At 36.2% G+C, this 26,715-nt stretch overlaps 1 protein-coding gene across 2 annotated transcripts in view; it reads right to left on the reverse strand.

Moving 5' to 3' along the window:
- LRRC39 (leucine rich repeat containing 39) overlaps positions 1-17,975 on the reverse strand; it is a 21,093-nt gene extending 3,118 nt beyond the window's left edge. Inside the window, exons 1-8 of one of the 2 annotated variants that reach the window (XM_036851477.1) lie at positions 17,851-17,975; positions 12,224-12,416; positions 7,200-7,305; positions 5,880-6,036; positions 5,178-5,314; positions 2,389-2,534; positions 1,322-1,474; positions 256-392 (exon numbers count right to left, since the gene is read on the reverse strand). In XM_036851477.1, the coding sequence (XP_036707372.1) occupies positions 256-392; positions 1,322-1,474; positions 2,389-2,534; positions 5,178-5,314; positions 5,880-6,036; positions 7,200-7,305; positions 12,224-12,336 (949 nt within the window). In that variant the 5' untranslated portion in view covers positions 12,337-12,416; positions 17,851-17,975. The remainder of the gene's footprint in view (positions 1-255; positions 393-1,321; positions 1,475-2,388; positions 2,535-5,177; positions 5,315-5,879; positions 6,037-7,199; positions 7,306-12,223; positions 12,417-17,850) is intronic. The other variant, XM_036851486.1, reaches the window with a different exon arrangement.
- Between the last annotated feature and the right edge of the window lie 8,740 nt (positions 17,976-26,715).

Consider the following 26,715-nt stretch of genomic DNA (forward strand, 5'->3'; position numbering starts at 1 on the left):
GTGCTTGACCAAAGAAGTTTATTTCCTGACTCTACTTGAAAGACTTTCAGTATCTTTAGAACCTTTCTCTCCAAGCCTTTATCAAAATCGTGAACAGATTAGAATTTCACTTTTTTCTCCTTCAACAATATTGACTAAGAGACCAGAATTTGACAAAAGGTAAGATGGAATGAAAAGTCTATAAAGGAATTTATATATATATGCATTCCTCTACTAAAAAGAATTTTTAACCTGTGTTATATACAAATCTCATACCTGCTCTCCGTGACTCCTGTATGTATGTGTGCATAAACTGAAGGCCGAATAATTCCCGTTCCTCTTCCTCATCTATGCTTTCACAGGGAGGAAGTGTTACTTCCAATTTCAGTGGGTTGTCTCGGAAGTTGACAAACCTAGCAGTTCACCAAAAAACAGTATTTTTATAGGTGCCATAGAAGTGTACATTTATTTTCCTGGAGAAAGATCAAGTGGTTAATATACTAAATTACTCTTTTTTTTTAACTGGTTTCAGTAACTGAACATCTTGGTAAGATGTGATATATCCCAAGAATCTTTAAGTTTCTTTCCTAGAGGAAAAAAATATTAGCTTTAGACAGCTTATTTTCCAAGCTTGTAAAAGCAACTGTTAGTCCATAGCATATGTTTAATGTGGTACACTTAAACTTCCAAGAGCAACCCTAATGCATCTCAAATATACAATTAATGCTATGAACTTAAATTTTCTGCATATTTTATAAAGCATGTCTTATTTATCATTGTATCGTCACCATCTAGTACAAGGCTCAGTAGTTGCTGAATAAGTAAGTGAATGGTTTTGTTATGAAAGTTGTGGGATTTGGTGTGAATTCTCACGTCTTATGCTCACTGTCAGGAAATTAAGTTTTAGAAGTTATTTGAGGGAAGTTCTGTTAGTAATTAACTTAGTAAAAAGTTATATTTACCTCTAACATAATCGCCTTGTCCATTTGTAGTTATTTAGGAGGAAAATAATCACTATTCTTATGGTTTTGGTTTTCATATCATGGATAAGGTTTGTTAGCAGTTATAAAGATGATTTTCAGGAAAATGTCACCAACACAGGGCATTCCTTAAAGCTGATAAATCCCAGTACGGCTTAAGTTTCAAGGATTCTTTCTTGAATAATTTAGACCAGTATTATATTAATCCTATTTATAAATTATAGAATTTCAAAGTTGGAAAAGATTTTTAAATGTATTCATTTATGTGAATGAGAACTCAAATCTGTTAATAACAATTTCTTTATATTACTTTGTTCTGCAGCCAGAAAGGAACATGTCAGTTCTGTGTCTACAACTTTTACCTTAGATTGGTCATCTCTTCCATGTACACTGGAATATCTTTCAGTTTATTGTTGCTGAGAACAAGAGTACCCAGATTTTTCATATTGCTGATTGTTTCTGGCAAGCATGTTATTTTATTCCGTTGGAGCCATAATGTGTGTAGACTTTGCATTCTGAAGAATTAAGAGGTTTCTGTGATTAATCACATATAATATGAAAACCCTGGTTCTTATTAACCCAAATTTTTTTTAAATGGCATCTTGTATAACAACTCCTTTAACCAGTATACCTATTGAGTTAACTGACTTCACATTACCTGATTTTAGGGAAACTATAACAAGGGAGTTAATCTCTATCTACAGTATAGCTCTCATCATGTAGTGGTAGAAATTAAATCAATGTATTCTAGAATTCTTCACTATTCTCATAGGATTTCTTGCAGAAGAACTGCTAAAATGCTATCTAATCTGAATTAGAGTCTTAAGAGGAAACTCAGAAATTATTAATATGCCCATTTAGGGCAAGGCAAGTATGCATAATGGTTAACAGCATGGACTCTGGGGCCAGGGTGCCTGGGTTCAAATCCTAACTGGCACACTTACTAACTGTGATCTTGAGCAATTTACTATCATCTCTACATTAGTTTCCTCAATATGTTTTTAAAGTGCACAGAAGTGCCTGGCACGCACTAAGCAATGTTGTTATTTTTGTGGCCTATTCTTGTCAATTTGTTGAAGTCAGATAGCCAGTTTTTCTCTCACAAACCCGCTCCCCCCCTTTTTTTTTCGGGTGTACCACGTGGCTTGTGGGATCTTAGTTCCCTGATCAGGGATCAAACCCGACCCTCTGCAGTGGAAGCGCTGAGTCCTAACCACTGAACCACCAGGGAGTTCCTCAAAACCCTTTTTTTTTTAAATTTGGAGTACATGAATATATTCTGTTAAAAAGTAGCATACATTATTTGGAACTAAATGGATCTATTGTGATTGATTATGTTTGGGGTCCCCTGTGTTTTGTTTATTCTTTCTTATTTATCATAGAGAGCTTCAACACATCTCTTGGTAGCAAAAAAATTTATTTACTTTACCTTTCTATAGTATCAGGAAGTTGTTCAAGTCTGTTGCTTCCCATATCAAGCCACTCAAGGGCAGGCATGTTCAACACAGCAGGAGGGATAGTAGTAAAGTGGTTCATACTCAAATCAAGGTGCGTAAGCTTTAACAAATTGCTGAGCTGAAGAGGAAGGCAAGGTTTTTCAAAATAAATGTTCACAATGTAAGCTACTAGAACACTCACAATGGTACAGGAGATATATCCCATCAAGGATTGTCTACATGATGCTTGCACTTTATTTAGTCACAGCAGTCCACAACAAATTTGAGATAACAATAATGCTAAATAACCTCCAGATAAATGAAAAACTCTCTCATAGAAAGTTCATCTATTCAAAGAAAACTTATCTCCCAAAATAACCAAGCTCCAGGGCTTATAGCACCTGCCTGGCAGAAGCTTTTTTTTTTCCTTTCTGGGAGTAAACATATGTTTTCCTTTTATCTAGTAGTCCAGATTTTCTTGGGAAAACCCAAACTTCAGAATAATAGTTACTCTTGTTAACCCCCTTTCTTTGTGCCTGATGCTTTACATACATTATCTCAGTCATAGAATTTACTGTTTGGTAATTCTATTTTTTAACTGAAAACATCAATAAAAAATTTATTAAGACTATATAACAACACCAGCGTGCTCAGCTTAAGAAAACAAATATATCAATATGACTGCCCTCAATGTACTTCTCCCTTCTTCCTCTTTAAAGATAACTCTATCCTGAATTTGGTATCTATTATTCCCATGCATTTTTTAAATGTTTTTATTACTATACATAAATATACGTTTTCTATATAGTTCTCTCTCTATATTACTATTATGTGTATTTTTCATAAACAAAATTATCTTTCTATGTTTTTGAATTTTATTTAAAGATGATGATACTGTACTTATCTTTCTTTAACTTGCTTTTTTCTCTCAATATCAGTCTTTATATGTATTCACATTGATGCATATAGCTCTAGTTTATTCATCAACTTTACGAGGTGAGTACCTTTTTTCCCTTTTATGGACAAAATGGTTTAGGGAGGCCATGTGACTAGAAATGATGGAGCTATGATGTGCACTCAAGTTTTCGTGGACCTAAAGCTGCAAAATGTCTAAATTTCTCTTTCCTCTGTAGTGAAAATTTCAAAATGTAAGAATTTAGTTAACTTTTACAAAAGACTCTCCATTTAGCTAGGCAAGTTCTATGTTTTATTTCTATCTCAGGGCACATTCAGATTCATTCCACACCTTTAACACCTCAAAAAATGCACAAATATAGTGTTTTATGGGTAATGCAAAAAAGCAGTTTTCCATTTAGTAGCCGATATTTCTCTAGCTTTATAATTCGTCATGAATAAAACACTTTTCAAAACTTGTCATCAGACTTTTAAAATTTTCAAATGATTCAGAATAGTGTATAAAAAGATTGTTTTTACATTAGCATAAATTTGTTTGTGTGTTACAGTGTGTGCAGTTTAATGACTGAGAGCTAAGTCTCCTGTTGCAGATTTCTCAGTGGGACTAGAGCCCTTTGGTTTTAAAAGCTTGAAGAAAGATATTAAAACCATTATAATCTAAGTCTTAATTTTGCATAAGTGAAAATTGAGACCTAGTTTGTAAAGTGGTGTGTTCAAGGCCACACAGCTACTTAAAGGCCACACTTGGAAATAATTCCAGGCTCAAGATCTCAGTTCACTATTTGTTCCTGTAAAACGTATTTCTTTAAGTAAAGACATTAAGGTAAAGACAGGTTAATAGACATGCCCAAATTCACATAGCTTTTTAGTGACAGAACCAAAGCTAGAAACAAAATCACAATAATTAAAAATTAGAAATAAAATGTTTATTGGCCCTCTTTTAGGTATAAAGAAATTGTCCCTGTGATCATGATTTTCATCATAATCAAGTGTATACATTTCACTAAACTGAACTATTATAAGATCAGATGGATATAGCTATAGAAACTATGTTTTACTTGCAAGAGCAACAATAATTGGTGCATGTTTACTGATTTGGGGAGGAAAGTGACATTCTTACCAAGATAAAGTGGGAAAGGAGAATAGTCTTTTATTTTGAGTTTTATTATTTTTCTTAACTTTTATCTTGCAAAATCATTGTTTTCAAGGCAAAGCACCATGGAAATTTCCTTTGCTGATTCTAAGAGCCTTAAATATGCTTGAAAAATAATAGGAATGTCTGTATCTCTATGATCAGTTTGGTCTTACCAAGAACAAGATATCATACCAAATCAAAGTTTGAGGGCTTTCCAAGCTCACTGCCTTGCTTTACTTGGTAGAGCCTAGGAAGCTAGCAAACACTTTTCCTAAACTGAAGAATTCATGTCTTTTTACTTTACCTCTATCTCAAAAGCTGATCACCTATAAAAACTAACTAATAAAAGAGTTTTTCTATCACCACATTGTCTGTGCTTTATGATTATCATTTATTCATTCAATAGGCATTAAGTAACATCTACAACCTAGGCTGTGCCTTCAATTCTGGGAATTGAAATAAGTAAGATTCTCACTCTGGCCTTCAAGGAGATCACAGTCTAGTCAACTAATGATGTCAGTACTGTGACAATAATAGAAATAGCTTTTTATGCTAAATAAATCTCTAATTAAAAACATGCTTTATAATATTAGGAAATGGTTTTCACTAAATATTTTCTGAAATAAAATTTATAGCATTTTTCCATCAGTGTTATTTTTAATGATCACGCAGTGGAGAAGTAAACCACTAGTAGAAGGAAAATAAAATCATAGGTATTTATATCATTCTGACCTCTTGTGGAAGATCACATATATCTCTGTTAACAGCAAGTTCAAGTTTCTCCAAGCTGGCACAGTTACTTAGTTCCTTGGGGACAGTTTTGATATTGTTGTAACTAAGAATCAGTTCCTGAAGTCTAGTGAGCAGTCCTACAGAAAAATAATACACAATAAAGAGCAGAGGGATATACAATAATGTTTCCAGTTATTAAGTATTACAGCATAACTTACTTGCCCGTTTCATACTGGCAAATTCACACTTAGGCTCTTCCCTTTTCCCAGTGTGTGTCCCTGCCCCTTCTTCAGATAAAGAGCTGGTGATTTATCAGTGCTTTAGACAAAAATATTTTTTTCATTCTGTTTTATCTATACTATATCCTGACCAGTTTTCCATTGGGGGATTTTTTTTTCCTCATTTAAGGAATTTTCTCTAATTTTCTTTCTTGTCTTCAATTTGTTCCCTTCTAGGAGGAATAACCAAACCAACAATATTGTTTCCAGAATCTACACAATATTATTTCCAAAGAGACTTCTCTTGCGTTGAAATCTCATCTTGAATCACCTCAGTAAATCCAGAAGCTTGAATTCCCTGGAAGCTTCAGTTTAGATGTTTAAAATTTTAAGATTCAGGACTATATAAAGATGAGATCTTTATTCCATGTATCAAAAAAAAATTCTCAGTGAAAAACACAGGAATAAAAGCAATTTTCCTTACCAATTCCTCGAGGTATGTCCGAAATTGTGTTTCGAGATAAATCTAACACAATAAGGTTCTGGAATCTTCCAATGAATTCAGGAATTTTCACCAAGCCAGTTCTATGAAGTTGCCATTCCTGTAGCTGATTTAGTTTTACTAGAGAAGAAGGAAGGGTCTAAACTCAAGTAAAAAAAATGAAAGAGTTACTATATTACTTAAATTATTTTAGTATCATGCCATACAGAAATATGACTGTAGAGATACTATTTGATTTGTAAAAGAACTTAGGAATATTTTTTCTTTAATGGGTTATATTTCCAAATACTTTGTGCTACTTCTAAGTTTTAAGAACTTTCCTTTTTTGGCGGGTGCTAAACCTTCAAACCCCAATCGTAATAACATAAATGAAAATAACATATTTCAGTCAATATTGCACACACATAGAGCTGTGTTCTAAAGATTCTATTTTATTAGGCTTAACTAGAGTACATATGTTTGAACATGAGAATATGGTGGCTAATTGAAATTATAGAGAAACAGATCATTCTAATCAATTCAAACTTCCCATTCTGTTTTGAAATAGTTTAGTTTTTTTAAGCAGATTTTCTTTTAATTTAAGAATTTTAAAAGTTTCAACTATTCTGAACTCTATGCCTTTTCCCTTTCAGCCTAAAGTACCCAAAAGACAAAATAAAGGAGCTACCCCCTAGCTAAATATACCGATATGTATGAAAACAAACACTGACTCAAGGGATAGAGGTGGCCCTTGTCAAAATTAGAGTAGGCCTAATGTAAATAAGCAACTGTTTGTGTGTGTGTGTGTGAGAGAGAGAGAAAGAGAGGGAAAGAGAGAAAGAGGAGATAATGTGAATCTGGTTGTGGACCTAAGAAAAAAATTAATATACATTTCCATTTTGTGAAGTTTTAACTGAGCATTTCCTTTTTTGTTTTTTTACTTTAAGGCCAAAGCTTTATTTAAAACACTTTCCGCTGCTTTTAATTGAGCATTTGCTTTGAAAAAGCTACACGATTTTTGTTAAGCAGATGGTCACCTTTTTATGGAAAATGAGAAATTGCTTATTAGAAGGATTAGTGGGAGAAATATTACAAATGACTTAAATTTAGGCAGAGTTAAAGCACACTGGTTGAAGTTTTGCAATAAAAAGTTGTGAAGTTACATTAATTTTCAGTTCATGTTGCCCAAATTCATTTGGTACATTATTAAAATTAGAATTCCTAACTATTCCAGACTTAAGCACATAATTTAAGAATCGTTCTCTCAACTCTCCCACAAAATGCGAAATATAAAAAATCAAATATTACTTCTATAAAGCTTACCTTCCATTCCTCTTTTTCTATCTTCAAAATGACCCTTCCGTCTTCCCTGGTGACCTTTTCTCTTAGCTTGGTTAAGCTCACTCGTTCTTCCCAGATTCCCACTAGCCTAGGAGACCAGGAAATCATTTTAGTTCACAAGTAATGACATAGGTAGCATTCACTTTTGTATGAAAAAGTGACCCATCAAAAACAACCATTTGATTGATAGTGTCTGGAAATCAGACAAGAATTTAGTTTTCAAGAATTATAAATATGATTAATATGATAAATGCCCTATTTTTAAGTTTTTGAAAAGTATCATAACTCTCCATAGATGTTTTTGTAACAGCTTTATTGAGATATAATTCACATACCATAAAAATGCTTTTAAAGTATACAATTCAGTATTTTTTCATATATTCACAGAGCTGTGCAACCATCACCACTATCTGATCCAAAACATTTTCAGCACTCAAAAAGAAACCCCATGCCCTTAGCAGTCACTCCCCATTCCTCCCTCCCCCAGCCCCTGGCAACCAATAATCTACTTTCTATCTCTATGTCTTTCTTTCTCTCTATCTCTACTTTCTATCTCTATCTTTTCTATATTTGCCTAATCTGGACATTTCATATAAAAGGGATTATATAATATGTGGTCTTCTGTGTCTGGCTTCTTTCATGTAGCATAGTTTTATCCAAAGTTTATGCATGCTGTAACGTGTATCAGTACTTCATTCCTTTTTATAGAAGAATAATATTCTGCCAGATTTTGTTGATCCTTTCATCAGCTGATGGACATCTGGGTCAATTCCATTTTTTAGTTATTCTGGATAATGCTACTATGAACATTCATGTACAAATTTTGGGGTAGACATATGTTTTCTCTTGAGTTTGTGTATTCCTAGGAGTAGAATTGCTGGGTCGTTTCGTAACTCGATGTTTAACTTTTTTAAAACTGCCAAACTTTGTCCAAATTGATTGCATCATTTTACCTTCCCACCAGCAGTGTATGAGGGTTCTGATTGCACCACATCTTTGCCAACATTTGTTAGTGTCCATCTTTTTTTTTATGTCACATTTCTTTTTTTAAAAAAATTTATTTATTTATTTATTTATTTATTTTATTTTTGGCTGCATTGTGTCTTCGTTGCTGCGCACGGGCTTTCTCTAGTTGGGGCGAGCGGGGGCTACTCTTCGTTGTGGTGCGCGGGCTTCTCATTGCAGGGGCTTCTCTTGTTGTGGAGCACAGGCTCTAGGCACGTGGGCTTCAGTAGTTGTAGCATGCAGGCTCAGTAGTTGTGGCGCATGGGCTTACTTGCTCCGTGGCATGTGGGATCTTCCCGGACCAGGGCTCGAACCCATGTCCCTGCATTGGCAGGCGGATTCTTAACCACTGTGCCACCAGGGAAACCCAGTGTCCATCTTTTTGATCATAGCTATCCTAGGGGTGTGAAGTGGTACCTCACTGTTGTTTTGACTTGCATTTATTAAATATCTAATCCATAGATATTTAATTAAAAATGTTTTAAAGACTTGCAAATGATATAGTTCAACTTCAGAGTTAAATTGTATATTACTATATTCTATTATATCCAGATTTAGTTTTTCAGATATAAAAGTGTACAAAATTCTAGAGCACATCCTATTGATTTTTGGTTCATAGCAAACATACATAATGTCAAGCTTATAAAAATGACTAACAAAAGGTTGCAGATGGCTTTCTATTTCTATACTAGAAATTTTTCATGTATGAAAAATAAAGAATAAGTTTAGAATTGAAATTTTGCACTTTTAGCCTATTAGAATGATACATAATAAAGAAATATAAGCAATCATCAAAGAAGATAGGTTTAATTAACTTGAATATTTATTTGCCAAAATTCTCTTGACATCTAAGAGTTAATATATATTCTTAGCAATTCTGCGTATTAACTGATCTTCAGTGAGGATTTTATTTTAATGAACAGAAAACCAAATATCTCTAAAAGTATAATATTTGCTGTCTATATATGTTTGTGTTTGCAAAACATTTCTATGGAGTCTGCATAGTTTCATCCACTGCTTGTCTGAAAGTTAACTAATCTGCTAACAAGTGCACTGTGGCAATGGCTATGTGTAGCCTTCTAGACTGAACAGCTAAGCTTCCAATAGGTGTGGTTAAGTGAGACAAAATATATACTGCCATCTATTCAATTACACCAAGTTTTATAAAAATAGAACTATTTAAACAGTAGACATAATGATTATTAATTACTTATTACTCACTGAAATATATGTATTTCAGAGCAAGATTTAATGATGGGCAATGAAGTGTGTTATTCCCTCACGTTTAATTTCAATTAAAGAATTCATCAAGCACCCATTATATGCCAAATACTATGCTGAACATTGTGGATACAAAAAGCTCTGTCCTTAATGAGTGAGGCTAACTATTATTAAACAAGTTTATTTCCATCTCTTAAATGATTCATTCATTCTTTCTGGCTCTGTATTACTATGATCTAAGTCCAGAATGTATCACTTAATTTGGTGACCATGGGCAAGACATCTCACCTCTAAGGACCTTGCCGATAAAACATGGGGTTTGCATTAAGTAATATCTAAGGTCTCTTCTAGCTCTAGTATTCTATAATGCCTACACTGTTTATTTTAAGCTTGATGTTCTTTCAAAGTTTTGAACAGAAATTTTCTACCTCCTCTAAAACCCTTTTATTATAGTCTAAAGACTTTCTCCAATGTTGTTATACCAACTCTTACCCAAGTGCTTGCTTTCTTCAAGGCAGCTTGGCATCCAAAGACAGAACAATTTCTGTTTAAACTTAAGGCTTTTTGAGCTAAATCTTTAGCCACTTTTAGCTGAGAGAAGAAGCATTAGATTACATTTTTACCCCTTGCCTGTTTTGTATAGAGAAAACTTGAAGCTGCTGAAATTAAATGATTCTTAACTAGACACATATAACAGGTGAAATTCAAGAGTTTAGAACCAACTCGTGATTTCTGACCACAGTTTTTTAAAAAGTGGATAGGATTTATAAGAGTACTCGAGTCAATAGAGAACAGAGAACAGACTTGTGGTTGCCAAGGGCGGGGTGGGGTTTGGGATTAGCAGGTGCAAACTAGTATATATAGGATGGATAGACAACAAGGTCCTATTGTATAGCACAGGGAACTATATTTAATAGCCTGTGATAAACCATAATGGAAAAGAATATAAAATATATATATATATATACATATAACTGAGTCACTTTGCTGTACAGTAGAAATTAATACAACATTGTAAATCAACTATACTTCAATAAATTTTTTTTAAAAAAGAGTACTTGAGTCAAGTTTGTCATAATTGTATAATATAAACATAATATGTGTCATAAGAGTAGTTTCACATATTTCAGTCTAGGGAAATTTAAGACCTAAGGTGAATATAAGCTTACTGAGTCACATTGCTTAGGTACGAATACAAGTGAATACCAGTTCCACATTTATTAGCCGTGTGATCTTTGACAAGTTACCTAGGCCTATCCTTCAGGTTTTCCATCTTTAAAATGGAGAAAATAATATCACCTATGTGTGGCAGAGACTGCTTATCATTCCCCAGTATCTGTTACTCCTCTTCTTCCTCAGTAACAGATCCTCTAAATTTAACTGGGCACAAGACTTCATTTAGCCATCCTCCTTTGCAGCTAGGTATGGGTCATATGAAGCTTTGGCTAGTGAGATGTTAGCAGAAATAGTAATGTGTGCAACTTCCTGCTGGCTGGAATCAAGTACATTGGCCACAGTTGGTGTATCTATGTATTTGGGGCCATGAGGTGACTAAAGTCCATTCCTAAAGGAATGGAGACTATGCACAGTTGAGCAACAAGATAAAAGCCCAAACGTGTGACTCAGTGGAGTGCTGTGCCAGCCCTCTTCTTTGCTGGGAGAATGCCAGTTATTTCTAAGTGTTTACATTTCCTCCAAGTTACCCAAGTGTAAATCTTAATTTGTCTAAACCAATCATACAATCTCATTTCCCTGGAAGGTAATTGGATTAGGGGTGTACTAATGACCCAATTCTGGCCAATGAGAGGTGAAGGAGAAGTTTGATGGAGACCTCAGAAAGGTTTTCTCATTCTTAAAGAAGATACAGAAATAAATAATTCCTGCTCTTCTGATAACGTAATGATGCCTGGCTGTGATGCCTGGAAGTATACCAGTCATCCTGTGACACTGAGAGAAGCTAACCTGAGGACCTGACACACTGATAAAAAGAAGCTGAGTCTTTAAAACTGTTGAAGCTTTGGAATTGCCTTACCTCAGGACTTCCTTATTGTTTAAGCCATTTTTAGTTGAGTTTTCTGTTATTTGCTGACACAAGACCATTTTATTAAATGAGATATAACTGACATATAACATTATATTAGTTCTAGATGTACAACATAATGGTTTGATATTTGTACCTATTGCAAGACCATTTAATGTTTAGAAAGAGACCTAACAAATGATAACTGAAGGGAGCTACGTGGAATCTATGAGGAAAGGGGCTATCCTTGCAAGAGTAGTAGGATAATTTGGAGATATCCAATGAGGAAGGTAGGTTGGCATCAATAAGGCAGAGGAAGTGAGAGCCGAACTATTTAAGTATAGCCCAAATAGAGGAATCAGGTGATCCACAGGGGCCCTGGCTGGAACTCACAGCTATTTAAATAGGTGAGAATCTACCGTACCTTCTACTGCCAGTTGTTGTTTTAGATCCTAGGGAATATAATGTTGAACAAACAATCTCTGAAAAGTAGACTAAATGATACTAATCAAACTTTGATGAAAGTTGAACAGACTCCTAGGGCAACTACTATTTTCACTTATAGACACTTGTATTTTTTGTGGCCCCCATCACATGGCCACACTTAATTGTCAGGTGCTTCCTTTAGTTATATTTTGGGTTTTCAGTAAACAGAAACCTCTATCAAATTCAATAATAGGCATTTAATAAATACTATTTTTAATAATAAGGATGTTATGAATTTTTTCTAATTCAAGATAATAAACATGTTATAGCATACTTTAGTTGAAATTCCTTCTCTCGCTTCAGGTCTTCATTGTATTTCTTTATTCTTTTCTCCCAAACTTCCTTTAAAGAATTGACAGCCCCAGTACAAACCACATTTTCTGACATGACTTCTCCACATTGTCACAGAGTCACCAACTTCATTAAATTTTGAATAGCTGAATCACAGATGCCATCTCAGAAAGGGCCTGATTGTACCAGAGGGAAAAAAAAAACAGTAGTGTTTCAGAATGTTTACTGAGTACCACAATGATCATAACAGCTTTTTACTGAACACATTCCATGTTCCCAAAACTATTTTATGCACTTTACATGCCATATTTCACTAAATAATTCTCATAAAAATATCATGACATGGGTACTTTTATTGTCTCTAACACACAGATGAGAAAACGGATCCCTAAAAAACGTGGGCAATTGATTAAGGTCGCATCTCTAATAAGTGGCAGAGGGGGGAACTGATGCCAAGTCTACTTCCTTTGTTACTATTAATTCACAATAATGAAAAACTGCAACTAGTTTACGTGTCCAGTTATAAGGAAATGTTTAATAATGGATATACAAGATAAGCAGGTATCTTGGTATATCTGCTTAATCTAGATGCTATATGTACAAGCTGGAATTCAGTTAAGTGGGATATATTGGTATTGTTTTCTCTTGTGTAAAATAAATGGCAAACGGACTCATCTAACACTGAGGATTGTGATGTGAATCTCAGAAATGGGAGGAAAATAATAATAGGGGAACGGTTATGTAAATTATGGTAGATCTATTTGATGGAATGCTCTTTGTCTTACAAATAATAGTACTGATTTTTCACCATATTATATTAGTAATAATGAAAAAATTTGATTCACAATTAATTTAACTATTTTGTTCAAAATTCAAGAAGTCAAAGATGTCCACAATTACCACTTCTATTCAACATTATACTGGAATGCAATAATGCAAGAAAATTAAATAGAAAGGTATAAAGTTTGGAAAGGAAAAAGTGAAATTTGCAACAGCATAGGAAAAAAGGTACTCTCATGCACTAAAGGTGACAGTATATATTGTTATATTCTCTATGGAGAGAATTTTAGTAATATCTATCAAACTTACAGAGCCATATTCACACTCATAAGAATATATACTGTAAATATTTTCAATTGTAGAATGACATATTACAAAGTTATTCACTACAGTGTTTTTCATAACAGCAAAAGATTGGAAACAACATAAAATTATAGTGCATGCATATCATGGGAAATTATATAGCTCCATAAAGAAGGAAAAGCATTTTATATACTGATATACCATGATCTCCAAAATGTATGACTATGACAGTTTATTGTCCATTCTAATTAATATGGATACTTGGGTCCCAGATTTTTGCTATTATGAGTAATACTATTTCTAAAATTCCTGTTCTTATCTTCTTGTTGCTCAAGTGGTATTATTCCTACTGAGTATATACCCAGGACTAGAATTGCTAGATCACTGTGTATGTGGACTGTTCAAATTTATAAGATAGAGCCCAATTGTTTTCCAAAATGATTATGCCCATTTCTACTCTTACTACAACTGTATAAGGGTCCCCATCGATGTATATCCTCACCAATACACTACTGCATAAAATGATATCTCATCGTGATTATCATTTACGCTTTCCTGATTAATAAATGCTCCAGGCTAATAAACAAAGATTGTCCAGTTGAATAAGAGACAAAATCCTGTGTATTGTTTACAAAAGGCACACCTAAAACATAAAGATAGAAAAAAATGGAAAGTACAAAAAAGAAAAAGATCACTCCTAGGTTTATACTCAAGAGAAATGAAAATATATGTTCACACAAAAACTTGTACATGAATGTTGATAGTAGCATTATTCTTAAGAGCCCTAAAGTAGAAAACAAATGGCTATTAACTAACGAATGGACAAACAAAATGTGGTGTATGCATACAATGGAATGTTATTCTGGCATAAAAAGGAACAAAGCACTGATACATGCTACATCATGGAGAAATTTTGAGTAAAATTATGCTGATAGAAGCCAGACACAAAATACCACAAATTGTATAATCCCATTTATATGAAATGTCCAGAATAGGCAAATCCATGAAGAAAGAAAACAGATTAGTGATAACCAGGGGCTTTGCAGAAGGGGAAATAGGAGTGATTGCTAAGGGTACGAAGTTTCTTTTTTGAATGATGAAAATCAACTTTTTGAAATAAATCAACCTATGAAAAAGCAGACTTATTTATGGCTAAAAACCAGAATGTAATAAATGTGGTACATCTTGAAAATATAAAAATAAAAGTACTTTTAATAGAATGTGGAAGAAGGAAATGGGGAAGTAGAGGGTAGGGGAGTCAAGAGACACTGTCTATACTTTATGGAACAAGAAATAGAGATTTAAGTATTTAAGTTATAAGGCAATCAAAAGAGAAATTAAAATAGGGATATAACTCTATGGGGGTGCAAGTGAACTTAAGCATCATCTTTCATAATGAAACTCCATAGACAATGTCTAAAGCTGAGAAGACACAGCATAACTGCCTTTGGAAAAGAAAAATGTATTATGGAGATAACCACTGAAAACTAATCCTGAAATAGTTAAAATGGTTACTTCACGACAAAGGAGCAAGAACATACAATGGAGAAAAGACAGCCTCTTCAATAAGTGGTGCTGGGGGCTTCCCAGGTGGTGCAGTGGTTGAGGATCTGCCTGCCAATGCGGGGGACATGGGTTCGAGCCCTGGTCTGGGAGGATCCCACATGCCGCGGAGCGGCTAGGCCCGTGAGCCACAACTACTGAGCCTGCGCATTTGGAGCCTGTGCTCCGCAGCCAGAGAGGCCGCGATAGTGAGGGGCCCGCGCACCGCGATGAGGAGTGGCCCCCACTTGCCGCAGCTGGAGAAAGCCCTCGCACAGCAACGAAGACCCAACACAGCAAAAATAAATAAATAAATAAATTAATTAATTAATTAATTAAAAAAAAAAAACTAGTGCTCCTTTAAAAAAAAAAAAAAATAAGTGGTGCTGGGAAAACTGGACAGCTACATGTAAAAGAATGAAATTAGAACACTCCTTAACATCATACACAAAACTAAACTCCAAAAGGATTAAAGACTTAAATGTAAGACCAGACACTATAAAACTCTTAGAGGAAAACATAGGAAAAAACACTCTTTGACATAAACCACAGCAAGATCTTTTTTGACCCACCTCCTAGAGTAACGGAAATAAAAACAAAAATAAATAAATGGGACTTAATTAAACTTCAAAGCTTTTGCACAGCAAAGGAAACCATAAACAAGACAAAAAGACAACCCTCAGAATGGGAGAAAATATTAGCAAATGAAACAACAGACAAAGGATTAATCTCCAAAATATACAAGCAGCTCATGGAACTCAATATCAAAAAAACAAACAATCCAGTTAAAAAATGGGTGGAAGGGGCTTCCCTGGTGGCACAGTGGTTGAGAGTCTGCCTGCTAATGCAGGGGACACGGGTTCGAGCCCTGGTCTGGGAGGATCCTGCATGCCGCGGAGCAGCTGGGCCCGTGAGCCACAACTGCTGAGCCTGCGCGTCTGGAGCCTGTGCTCCGCAACGAGAGAGGCCACAATAGTGAGAGGCCCGCGCACCGCGATGAAGAGTGGCCCCCGCTTGCTGCAGCTGGAGAAAGCCCTCGCACAGAAACGAAGACCCAACATAGCAATCAATCAATCAATAAATAAATCTTAAAAAAAAAAAAATGGGTGGAAGACCTAAATAGACATTTCACCAAGGAAGACATACAGATGGCCAAGAGGCACATGAAAAGATGCTTAACATCACCAACTATTATTGAAATGCAAATCAAAACTACAATGAGGTATCACCTCACGCCAGTCAGAATGGCCATTATCAAAAAATCTAGAAACAATAAATGCTGGGAAGGGTGTGGTGAAAAGGGAACCCTTCTGCACTGTTTGTGGGAATGTAAATCGATACAGCCACTATGGAGAACAGTATGGAGGTTCCTTGAAAAACTAAAAATAGAACTACCATATGACCCAGCAATCCCACTACCGGGCATATACCCTGAGAAAACCATAGTTCAAAAAGAAACATGTACCACAATGTTCATTGCAGCACTATTTACAATAGCCAGGACATGGAAGCAACCTAAGTGTCCATCGACAGATGAATGGATAAAGAAGATGTGGAACATATATACAATGGAATATTACTCAGCCATAAAAAGAAACGAAATTGAGTTATTTGTAGTGAGGTGGTTGGACCTAGAGTCTGTCATAACAGAGTGAAGTAAGTCAGAAAGAAAAACAAATACCGTATGCTAACGCATATATATGGAATTAAAAAAAAAAAAAAGGTACTGATGAACCTAGGGGCAGGACAGGAATAAAGAGGTAGACATAGAAAATGGACTTGAGGACATGGGGTGGGAGGGCAAAGCTGGGGTAAAGTGAGAGTAGCATCGACATATATACACTACTGAATGTAAAATAGTTGGCTGGTGGGAAGCAGCAGCATAGCACAGGGAGATCGGCTCTGTGCTCTGCGTTGACCTAGAGGGGTAGAATAGAGAGGATGGGAGGGAGGCTCAAGAGGGACGGGATACGGGGACATGTGTATGCATGTGGCTGAGTCGCTTTGTTGTGCAACAGAAACTAACACAGTATTGTGGAGCAATTATACTCCAGTAAAGATCTATTTTAAAAAATAGTTACTTCTAGGGTGATAGAAATGAGATGGATAATATTGCTTTTCATTATTAATCTCTAAATTACTGATTTCTTTAAACTAAAAGTATGCAGTGTGTGTGTGAGAGAAAGAAAGACAGAGACAGAGAGAGGGAGAAAAATGTGTTGATATTACAGAGGGAAAAAGTTTAACATTTCAGGATGAATGTATAAGTGCCAATACGCAGAAAATTATTAGGAGGAGGTCCTTATTTTAAGCAATGCATGCAGAATTTAAACAGAAACAGATCTGCAAGATCTTTTTTGCCATCAAGAAACCTTGGGATATTTATGCTAATAATCCAACCCCCTGTCCAGTTACAATTTATTATCTCAGATGTAAGCAAGTTTGAAGTAGTTATTTATCAAATAATAAAGTTTAAAATCTCAAGTATCTACATGTAAATGTGTATTTTACTGGACATATATCACTATTCATGTGCTCATTCATGTCCTCGTTTGCCATTAAACTTAGCTCAGCCATCTGTTTTCTGTAATAGTGACCAATGCCCCTTTGAGGAAAACAAGTCAGTAGTGATATGTGTGTCTGCCTCCAGCATGGGATTGTGTTCTCTACCTTGATTACTACAACAGAAAAGCACATCGCGTGGCAGTGAAGTAGGCATGGCTGTGACATGACTCAGGAGTCAGCTTCCCAGAGTCAAAAGAAAACAAAAGAAATACAATCTCAGAAGAAATACTTCTTGACTTCTGGGGAAATCAATCTTCCAGAGAAGGACAACTACCTGAATGACTATGAACCTCCAAGAGACTTTTAAATTCAATTCCAATTTTAGTTGTACATTCCAGCAAATACTGACACAGTAAAAACATCAACAGCAATTTATTTATATGTCAAGAGTGGGAATAAACGTTTTTGAAAAATACTTACCACAGTCGGTAGATGAAAACGCTGACATGCCCAAAGTTAGTGTATCAACTAGGAGTGGATTGCTGGGAGAACTGTTTTCAGTGTGACTCCGAATGATTAAAATCCTCAGTCAGACCGTAACCAAGTGAAATGTAATGTCAGCCTAGTTCTAATTTTAGTTCATGGTCAAAGCTGAGAATAGCAAAAATCACATGGAGCTTCTGCACAAAGGATCAGCTGATAACGTATGTGAGTGCATTCCGTACACTGCAAAATGCTGTACTGCAGGTATTATAAAACCATCAGGCGTAACTACTTCTAAGCTCCTGAAAAATAACTCCTATTGAAAGTCCTTCCACTTTTCATGATTTATACCTTTTGGGTATTTAATAGAATTTAATGATCTGTTCAAGCAAGAAATTGAGAATACACAGATGTATGGCATAACAAAAACCCTACCTAGTAAGCCATAGATATTTAAATATTTAAACTAAAGTTTCAACTGCTTCAGAAAAAAAGAAAAATGAAGGTGTGGAGAAATTCAGGTAACAGAGGAGCCCCAAGCTTCTGCTGCATCCAGGTTTCAGATTTAATTATCTCTTAATTCTCATCTCTTCAGACTTCAAAAATAGGAGTTAATTCCAAATTCTTTAAAAATATATGTATTTATTTTTTGAATTGGTAATATATGAACATGGAACAAAATTCAAAAGATGATGAACCTTCTCGCCTCCAGCCGTTAAGTTGTCTTCTCCGAAGGCAACCACTATTGCTAGTTACTTCTGGCCCTTCCAATGATGGTCTGTGAATTTACAAGCATGAATATGTCTATATTCTTTAAAAGCCCACACACATGCTGGTATGCACACACACACACAAATGGTAGCATACTATATACATTGTTCTATACCATGTTTTCTTACTCAGAATATCTTGAAAATTGTTTTATATTAGCACATTTAGAGTTACATCCTTCTTTTTATGCTACATAGCATTTTGGTGTGTAGGTTGGTCATAATTTGTTTAGTCACTTGGACACTTCCAACAACCTCAGTCCTTTTAAATGCCTGATTATTCCATAGAAATTCTCTAATGCTTCTATAGTGAATAAGCTCAGAGACTTATGGGGTTGCTCAAGATTACAGAAAGAGTAAAGATCACAGAACCTAAGCTGTAGTCTCCCTGTCCAGAGAGTTTGCACCATCCCACACGTGGCTGCCTTGAATATGTTCGTTAAGTCAACACTGAAGTTCAAGGAGGAGTTTTGTTTCCATTTAAAAGAATACTAAATTGTCCCCGTGGAAACAATTTAGATTTACTTCTGCCTTTGGCACTGTCTACAATTAAATTTTAATTTGACAATGTTTATAGAAAACCCATAAATTCCAAAGCTTCTCGCTCCTTCTCTTATCTAGCCTCTTATTTTCCATACTCAGATCTAAGAGACAACACTGCCAGAAGTGAGACCAGTTGAGAAGTTGTTAAAGTGACCTACACTAGAGAAATGGCAGGGAGAGTGGGGGAAAAGTGAACAGATTTATGAGCTATTTATGAAGGAGATTACAGTTCTAGTGATTTGAGGACAACAGGGGATTAGAGAGAAAGAAGAGATAAGGCATGTATAGTGAATGTCTGTCATTCATGGCTGCCCCAAATCTTGCGAACACCTTCTCCACAGTTTGATAACCCCCTCATTGTGAATCCCACTTTACCAAGATAGAATTAAGGGAAAAAAAATCCCAGTCTCCCTTGCTACTGGATTAGGGAATGTGACTAAGGTTCTGCTAATCATATACTTTGATTTAGAGGCAAAGAATGTGAGGACAGAGCCTGGGTGACTGGAGTCCATTTTTGCTGGTATGGGTAGAGCAGACAATATATTCAGGGGTCAGTTTTGGCAGCAAGAGTTTCCTGACCACAGTAGACACAGCTAGTTCTGGAGACAAACTCAGCAGCATCCTTACTAGGCCAGTTCTGTAATGTAGCTCCAGGAGTTGTTTTGTGAACTAATATCCCTTCCTTAAACTTGCTAGGGAGAATTCTGTTATCTGCATCCGAGAAAATGACACAACAACTATTTTAACGGTTTCATGTTATGTTTCCAAACACATTCTTACGTTGCTATTTCTTCATATACCAATTTCAGAATCACCTATTGACTTTGTACCATGAAAGATGAAAATTCTGTGGTCTTAAACCACTCACTCATTATCTCTCTCCTCCTCCTGTCCTCACAATCTAGTTCTATCACAATTTTTGTTAAATCAGTAGTGTTCATTATTATTATGAAAATATTATTCATAGATGAACTAAATAGTGGATATGATTACATTCCTTTGCTTTGGAACTTTCTGTTTTTTCTGGAGTTATGTGTACTTTTTTAACTTGCTTGATTTTCTGTGTACCTATTACTATATCTTTATATACTTGAATATCCCAGCTCCCACTTGTACCTTGGACAAGTTATTTAATTTCTCTGTGCCTCAGTTCTTTATTGGTAAAATGTAGATAAAAATTAGGGCTTCTCATGGGCTTTTGTGAGTATTAAGTGAGTTAACATATGAAATTCAGAGCTTGGACAATGCCTGAACATAATAAGTACTCAATGAGGGTTTGTTACTATTTCCACCCTCCAGTAGTGGAGCCAAGAGAAGGGAGGAGCTGGGTGTGGATTTGAGTGGCATATGATCATAAGAAGATTGGCTAAGTCTAAAGGAATTTTCTTCTGTGACTGAGACAAAATTAAGAAGAAGAAAGCTCTACAGTGGAGGGGAGATAAATGAGCTCATCTTAAACGGCTTCACTCTTCACACAAAGTATATCATTTTACATTGTTGCACACACTGGTTTATCCTTTCCTGTCATTGTGTGTTGCCAGCTGCTTGGTGCCCAGGTTTGCATTCTGAGGTCCCTCAGGGATATATTTCATTGGAATCTACGGCCCTGACTGCATTCAATTGCAATGCTTGAGTTTAGAAAAAGAAAACAAATCTAGAAGAGGGCCAAGTGGGATGGCCAGGTGAGAGAGGGAATAAAAGCACATTAAAAATGTAATGTCATCCAAAAGAACTCAAAGCAGGACTCGAAGAGATATTTGTACACCCAATGTTCATCACAGCAATACTCACAATATCCAAGAAGTGGAAGCAACACACGTATCCATTGACAGATGACTGGATAAAGAAATTGTGGTGTATACCTACAACGGAATATCACATGCTACAACATGGATGAATCTTGAGAACATTATGCTAAATGAAAAATTTTTTAAAGTCACGAAAGAACAAATTATATATCATTCTACTCACATGAAGTACCTAGAGTAGTTAAAGTCACAAAAACAGAAAGTAGAAAGGTGGTTAATAATATGAGGAAATGTCATGATACCAGTTACAAGAAAGAAAAGGTTACAGACTTTTTGTTCTATTCAGGTATTCACTTGATTGGATGAGTCCTACCCACATGAAGGGGTGAAATCCGCTTTACTCTGTCTACCTATTCAAATGTTAATATCATCCAGAAACACCCTCACAGACGTACCCAGAATAATGTTTGACAAATGTCTGGGCATCCTGTGGCCCAGCCAAGTTGACACATAAATTAGCCATCACAGTAGGCATCCCTATTGTATGCACAAAAAATCCAAGGTTTAGAGAGAGTAAGGGACTTGTCAAAGACACAGCTGGAAAATAGCTGAGCTAAATTCCAACTCAAATGGATCTGGCCCCCAAACCTTGATCATTGGGCTATTCTGCTTCCTCTTAAAAACAAGTTTATGGAAGTTACACAGAATTATATTTGTAGATAGACACCAATAATATCAAAGCAATTTTTTTTATTACTGCTTAATTTGTCTATTGAGAGGCAGTGAATGAAGATGGGAGAACAAATGTAAAAGTAACAGGGGGCTGAGAATAGTTCATGCTACCTAGTTCTATTTCCTTTTCACTCTATTCCATCATAACCTGTGTTAATAAATGCAGAAATTTAGAGAAAGATTGTAACGTTTTTAAACACATAACAGTAAGTAAAGCAGTTATTACCTTGTTTTTTTTAAAAAAAATTGATTTTATGAAACCTAGAGTGTCTTCTTGTACAAAGTATAATAAAACAATAGGATTAACAGTTGTTTAGTCAAACTTCTTCCCACAAATTCTAACAAGACTACAGTACTATAAGTAATCATATCAAGCATACAAGCCTCTATTTTGTATGTGACCCATTCATTCAAATAAGAACAGGAGAAAATAATGGAACACAGGGAAAAATGGAAAATAAGAGTGTATTACCTTGGGATTTTAATTTTTATTATTAATTTATTAATTAATTAATTTTTGGCTGTGTTGGGTTTTCGTTGCTGTGCGCGGGCTTTCTCTAGCTGTGGCGAGCGGGGCTACTCTTCGTTGCGGTGCACAGGCTTCTTATTGTGGTGGCTTCTCTTGTCGCCGAGCACAGGCTCTAGGTGCGCAGGCTCAGTAGTTGTGGCGCCGGGCGTAGTTGCTCCACAGCATGTGGGACCTTCCTGGACCAGGGCTCAAACCCGTGTCCCCTGCATTGGCAGGCGGATTCTTTTTTTTTTTTTAATTAATTAATTTATTTATTTATGGCTGTGTTGGGTCTTCGTTTCTGTGCGAGGGCTTTCTCTAGTTGTGGCGAGCGGGGGCCACTCTTCATCCCGGTGCGCGGGCCTCTCACTGTCGCGGCCTCTCTTGTTGCGGAGCACAGGCTCCAGACGCGCAGGCTCAGTAGTTGTGGCTCACGGGCCCAGTCGCTCCGCGGCATGTGGGATCTTCCCAGACCAGGGCTCGAACCCGTGTCCCCTGCATTGGCAGGCAGATTCTCAACCACTGCGCCACCAGGGAAGCCCGGCAGGCGGATTCTTAATCACTGCACCACCAGGGAAGTCCCTACCTTGGGATTTTGATCTGTAATGCTCTTTTTATGACCCTCTAGAGTCCTTTAATAAAACAAGTAAACTATTAGCAATTTGTCAGAATGCAAGGCTTTGAAACGGAAACACCATATAACTCTAGAGAACAAAGAAAAATAAATATATGAGACTTACCCTCATTTATCAGATCAATAATTTTTCAATGTTAAAAATTCTATCTTGCAAAGATAGAATTTGAAGCCTCTATAATTGCACTTCAAATATTTGAAAGACAAACAAGAATACTTTAAAAACTGATTTGTTCAGCTCTAGAACTTTCTGGAACACTGATATTCTTTAATGTGGAAATGTTCCAGTAAATAAGGTTGGGTGAATGTGTGTGCATGTGTGTGTGTGTGTGTCTGTGTACCCAAGGTCCTAAATAACAGATCACATACTTGCCCAATATTAGGGAGTCAGCTCTTCTCCATATTTTGATACTTATATTAGAAAGTTATAGCTACATACTAACTTGTTCCACTTTGTCTGACAAAACAGCTATTACCTCCTGAGATGGTAGGAAATACCATTAGGCACCAAATGTCTTTCCCCTGGAGCTCCGGCTCTCAGATTCTAGCCAGTCTCAAATGACTTCTGCCACATTACTCCACAGAGTTGCAATGTTTTAATAACTTTAATAGTGAAGTTACTAAAATGGCTGAGAAGAGTATCTCATTTTAAATGCTAATTATTCCCTTTTCCCTATTATTAAATATGTGTTTTGTAACAGAAAGTTAATGTATTTCACCAGGCATGTACTTAAAATGTACTTCTGACCTTGAGACTTTTGTGCTGGTTGTCATTTTTGATAGATACACACACACACACACACACATCATTTCCCTAAACCAATCAACGGTGGAGACACAAGAAAATATTACATGAAAACCATTTATTCTATAGCCTACTGGGGATGGGCCAAAAATTAGAAGGTCATGGAAATGATTTAATCTTCATTTGTGAAAAGTATGCTGTGAATCCAGGTAACAAATATGTCATTTAGCCAACAAAATACAAGTGAACAAAACATAATTTCTCTTATGAATGAAGTGGTTGCCATATTTTTTCCCTTAAACTGCCTTTCTTATGTAAAGTAATTCTCACATGAAATATAGAACCTAGGCAATAGTACTCAATATTATGCAACTTCCTTGGGCAATTTAAACCTAAAATCGGATGAACACAAAATAAAAGCCATTATAATCTTGCCTTGAAAGAAAAAAAAATAGAAAAAACGATACCCCTTCCATACTCACCAAATATTGACACAAAAATTTCACTGGCTTCCTATATGTTGAATGAGATATTTTTACCTCATAACAAATTGAAAATATGTGCTCCTTCTGCTTTTATTCTTATACACTGCTTTTTAGTTCTATGGAAATAAAAGTTACCCTAAATTTTAAACTTTCACTGGATAATTTTGTATGAATTACATAATACTTTGTTTCCAGGATACTGACCCAACTTTTGAGATACTGTATACATTTCAAAGGGCAACTACAAAAATTATTTTTTCATATGTCCACAAATACCATGCAGAACCTTTAATAGCTAATAAAGGTAGAAACTATGAGAATTTTTATTGTATTTAGAAAGTATTATAAACTGAAAAGAAACATCTTATGGAAATAATGCCATTTTATTGAAACTGGAACGCATTGCATTTATATATCAATATTTTTAATATTCATAAACATATTTGGGAAACTAGGGCAGTAAATGACAGTGGTGGTTTTAAAAACTTATGCCATCTCTCTGACAATCTGTCCTGCTCTGTCCAAGCAACACTTGAACCAACGGGGTCCTTCTAATCTTGTGCCAGAAACACAATAAGGTTAAGGCCAGGTTCTGGCACAATTTGTGAGCCTTTGGCTTGCAGAGTTGTTAGTCTGATGGCTTAGCCTGTGGATTCCTCTCTGTCACATTTGAATAGCTAATGTTTCAAATTGTTAGTCATGTTCGGATTTATATTCATGTCTGCAGTTTCCAATTACTTACTTAGACCTGCCATCAACTTAGTTAACTTGCCTTGGTTACTGCACTCTGAACTCTGGTTGCATTTTTCAAGGAAATGAAATTGCTAAGTTTTTCCAGATAATTGCACTCTGTACAGGCTTTATAATTTTTCTTTCTTTTTTTTACTTTCCTTTTCACTATATTTTTAGAACGATCTACCACATACTTAGAAGCTTCTTGCAGCAAACTTGAAGTTAAATAGTTTATTGCAAGCTCAACCCGGTCTGATGGCTCCCCTGGGAAGGCGGGTGGGTGGGGACAGTGTGCTGCTCGTGAGAGGAGGCTGCCGCCGGCTCAGCTGAGAAGAGGGTGAGCCCACCTTTAAGCGTCCTGACTTCCCCCTGTGTCTAACCTAAATTCTTGATCTCCCACCTGTTCTCATTTCTTCCGTCCTGTCTCTTAGTAAGACCCACAACAGCTGCTCCCCATGCTGGGCGTTGTAACATTCCACATGGTACCCAGTAAAAGCCTGATACAGATGGCTTCTTCCTAACAGAACTGCCATTTTTCTTGTCATGCTTCGGTTGTTTTTGTGGCTCCCCTCTGGACCGTCTCCAAATTCTTCTGCTCAGTTTTAGCAAGCTGGCCGAGAGTTCCCTCGCAGGGCTCTGACTCGCATACGAATTAGCTTGTGGTCAGAGCCTTTCTGCTCAGTACTGGGACTGCCTCCTAATGAATTTATTTCCTTTTAATTCTAAGCTTGCAAACATCAAGGATTCATGATACCTTCAGTGTTCGTCTAAACGCGAATGCCTTCTGTCACACTGAAAAGCCTGTGGTTATTTTGATGGGGTTAACAATGGTAACATGACCCATCTGTGGTTTGGCATAAATAGTTCAGAGTTGACCTGGTCTGTCTGAGGAGATGTCCCTGAAATGTGTGGTGACCTTGAGTTGCTAAAGAGTGAAAATGAGCTTAGGAGAGAGGTGGATCCAGAGAGAACTATTTAGGAAACATTTGGGAGAGAGATGTGACCAGACCCTTTGCCAAGCGCACAGGTGAGTAGTAGGGAAGGAAGCCAAACTGCAAGGGGTTCAAGACCACCCATTCAATTCTAATTGAACTCAAGTTAGGCAAAGGCAGGAAGGAGCAGGATGGGAAGCTTGTCCAGGCAGTGGCAGCAGAGGTAACAATGGGAAAAAGGAGTGTTTTGAGTCTTCTTTTAGGCAGTGGGAAATTAGCCATTAAAGAGGTAGGGAGGTTATTTTGTTCGTTTGTTTTTGTTTTTGTTTTGGTGATGGTGGAGGATTATTTTAAAAATAAGAACAGTTTTCTCTGTATGTTTATTTTATTCGTTAGGGCAGCACTGTCCCGCAGAATTTTCTGTGATGATGGATATATTCTATATCTGCAGTGTCCAATATGGTAGCCACTAGCCACACATGGCTATTTAAATTTAAATTTATTAAAATTAAATAAAATTAAAATCAGTTTCTCAGTTACACAAGCCACATTTCAAGTGTGCAATAGCCACAATAATTAAAACTTAAATTTAAATAGTCACATTCGGCGAGTAGGTATTGCACTGGACAGCTTAGAGTTAGGGTATTATTTTGAGATTAGTCTCCAAATAGTGTCTTAAAACAACAAAAGTTTATTTTTCACCTGCATTACATTCAAACCAATCAGTGCTAGGATATGGGGGGTGGGGACTTTGCTGGTGCCCCCCACTGTGTGTAGCTGCCATCTTCAACATGCAGGCTTCTCGGCGGTGGAGAGAAAGGAGAGAGCGTGTGGAGGAGTTCTTGGGAGGTTTAATGGGACACATCTGGAAATGGCCTACATCACCTCTACCCATATTCTAATGGCTAGAAATAAATCACACGGCCCTACCTAACTGCAGGCTAAGCTGTACATATTTAACTGTGTGCCCAGAAGGAAAAGTTAATGGCTCTAGGGACATTCAACATTAAACTTCCACATTTATCAACAATAA

This window comes from Balaenoptera musculus, chromosome 1 (assembly GCF_009873245.2).
Source record: "Balaenoptera musculus isolate JJ_BM4_2016_0621 chromosome 1, mBalMus1.pri.v3, whole genome shotgun sequence".
NCBI classification, from domain to species: Eukaryota; Metazoa; Chordata; class Mammalia; order Artiodactyla; family Balaenopteridae; genus Balaenoptera; species Balaenoptera musculus.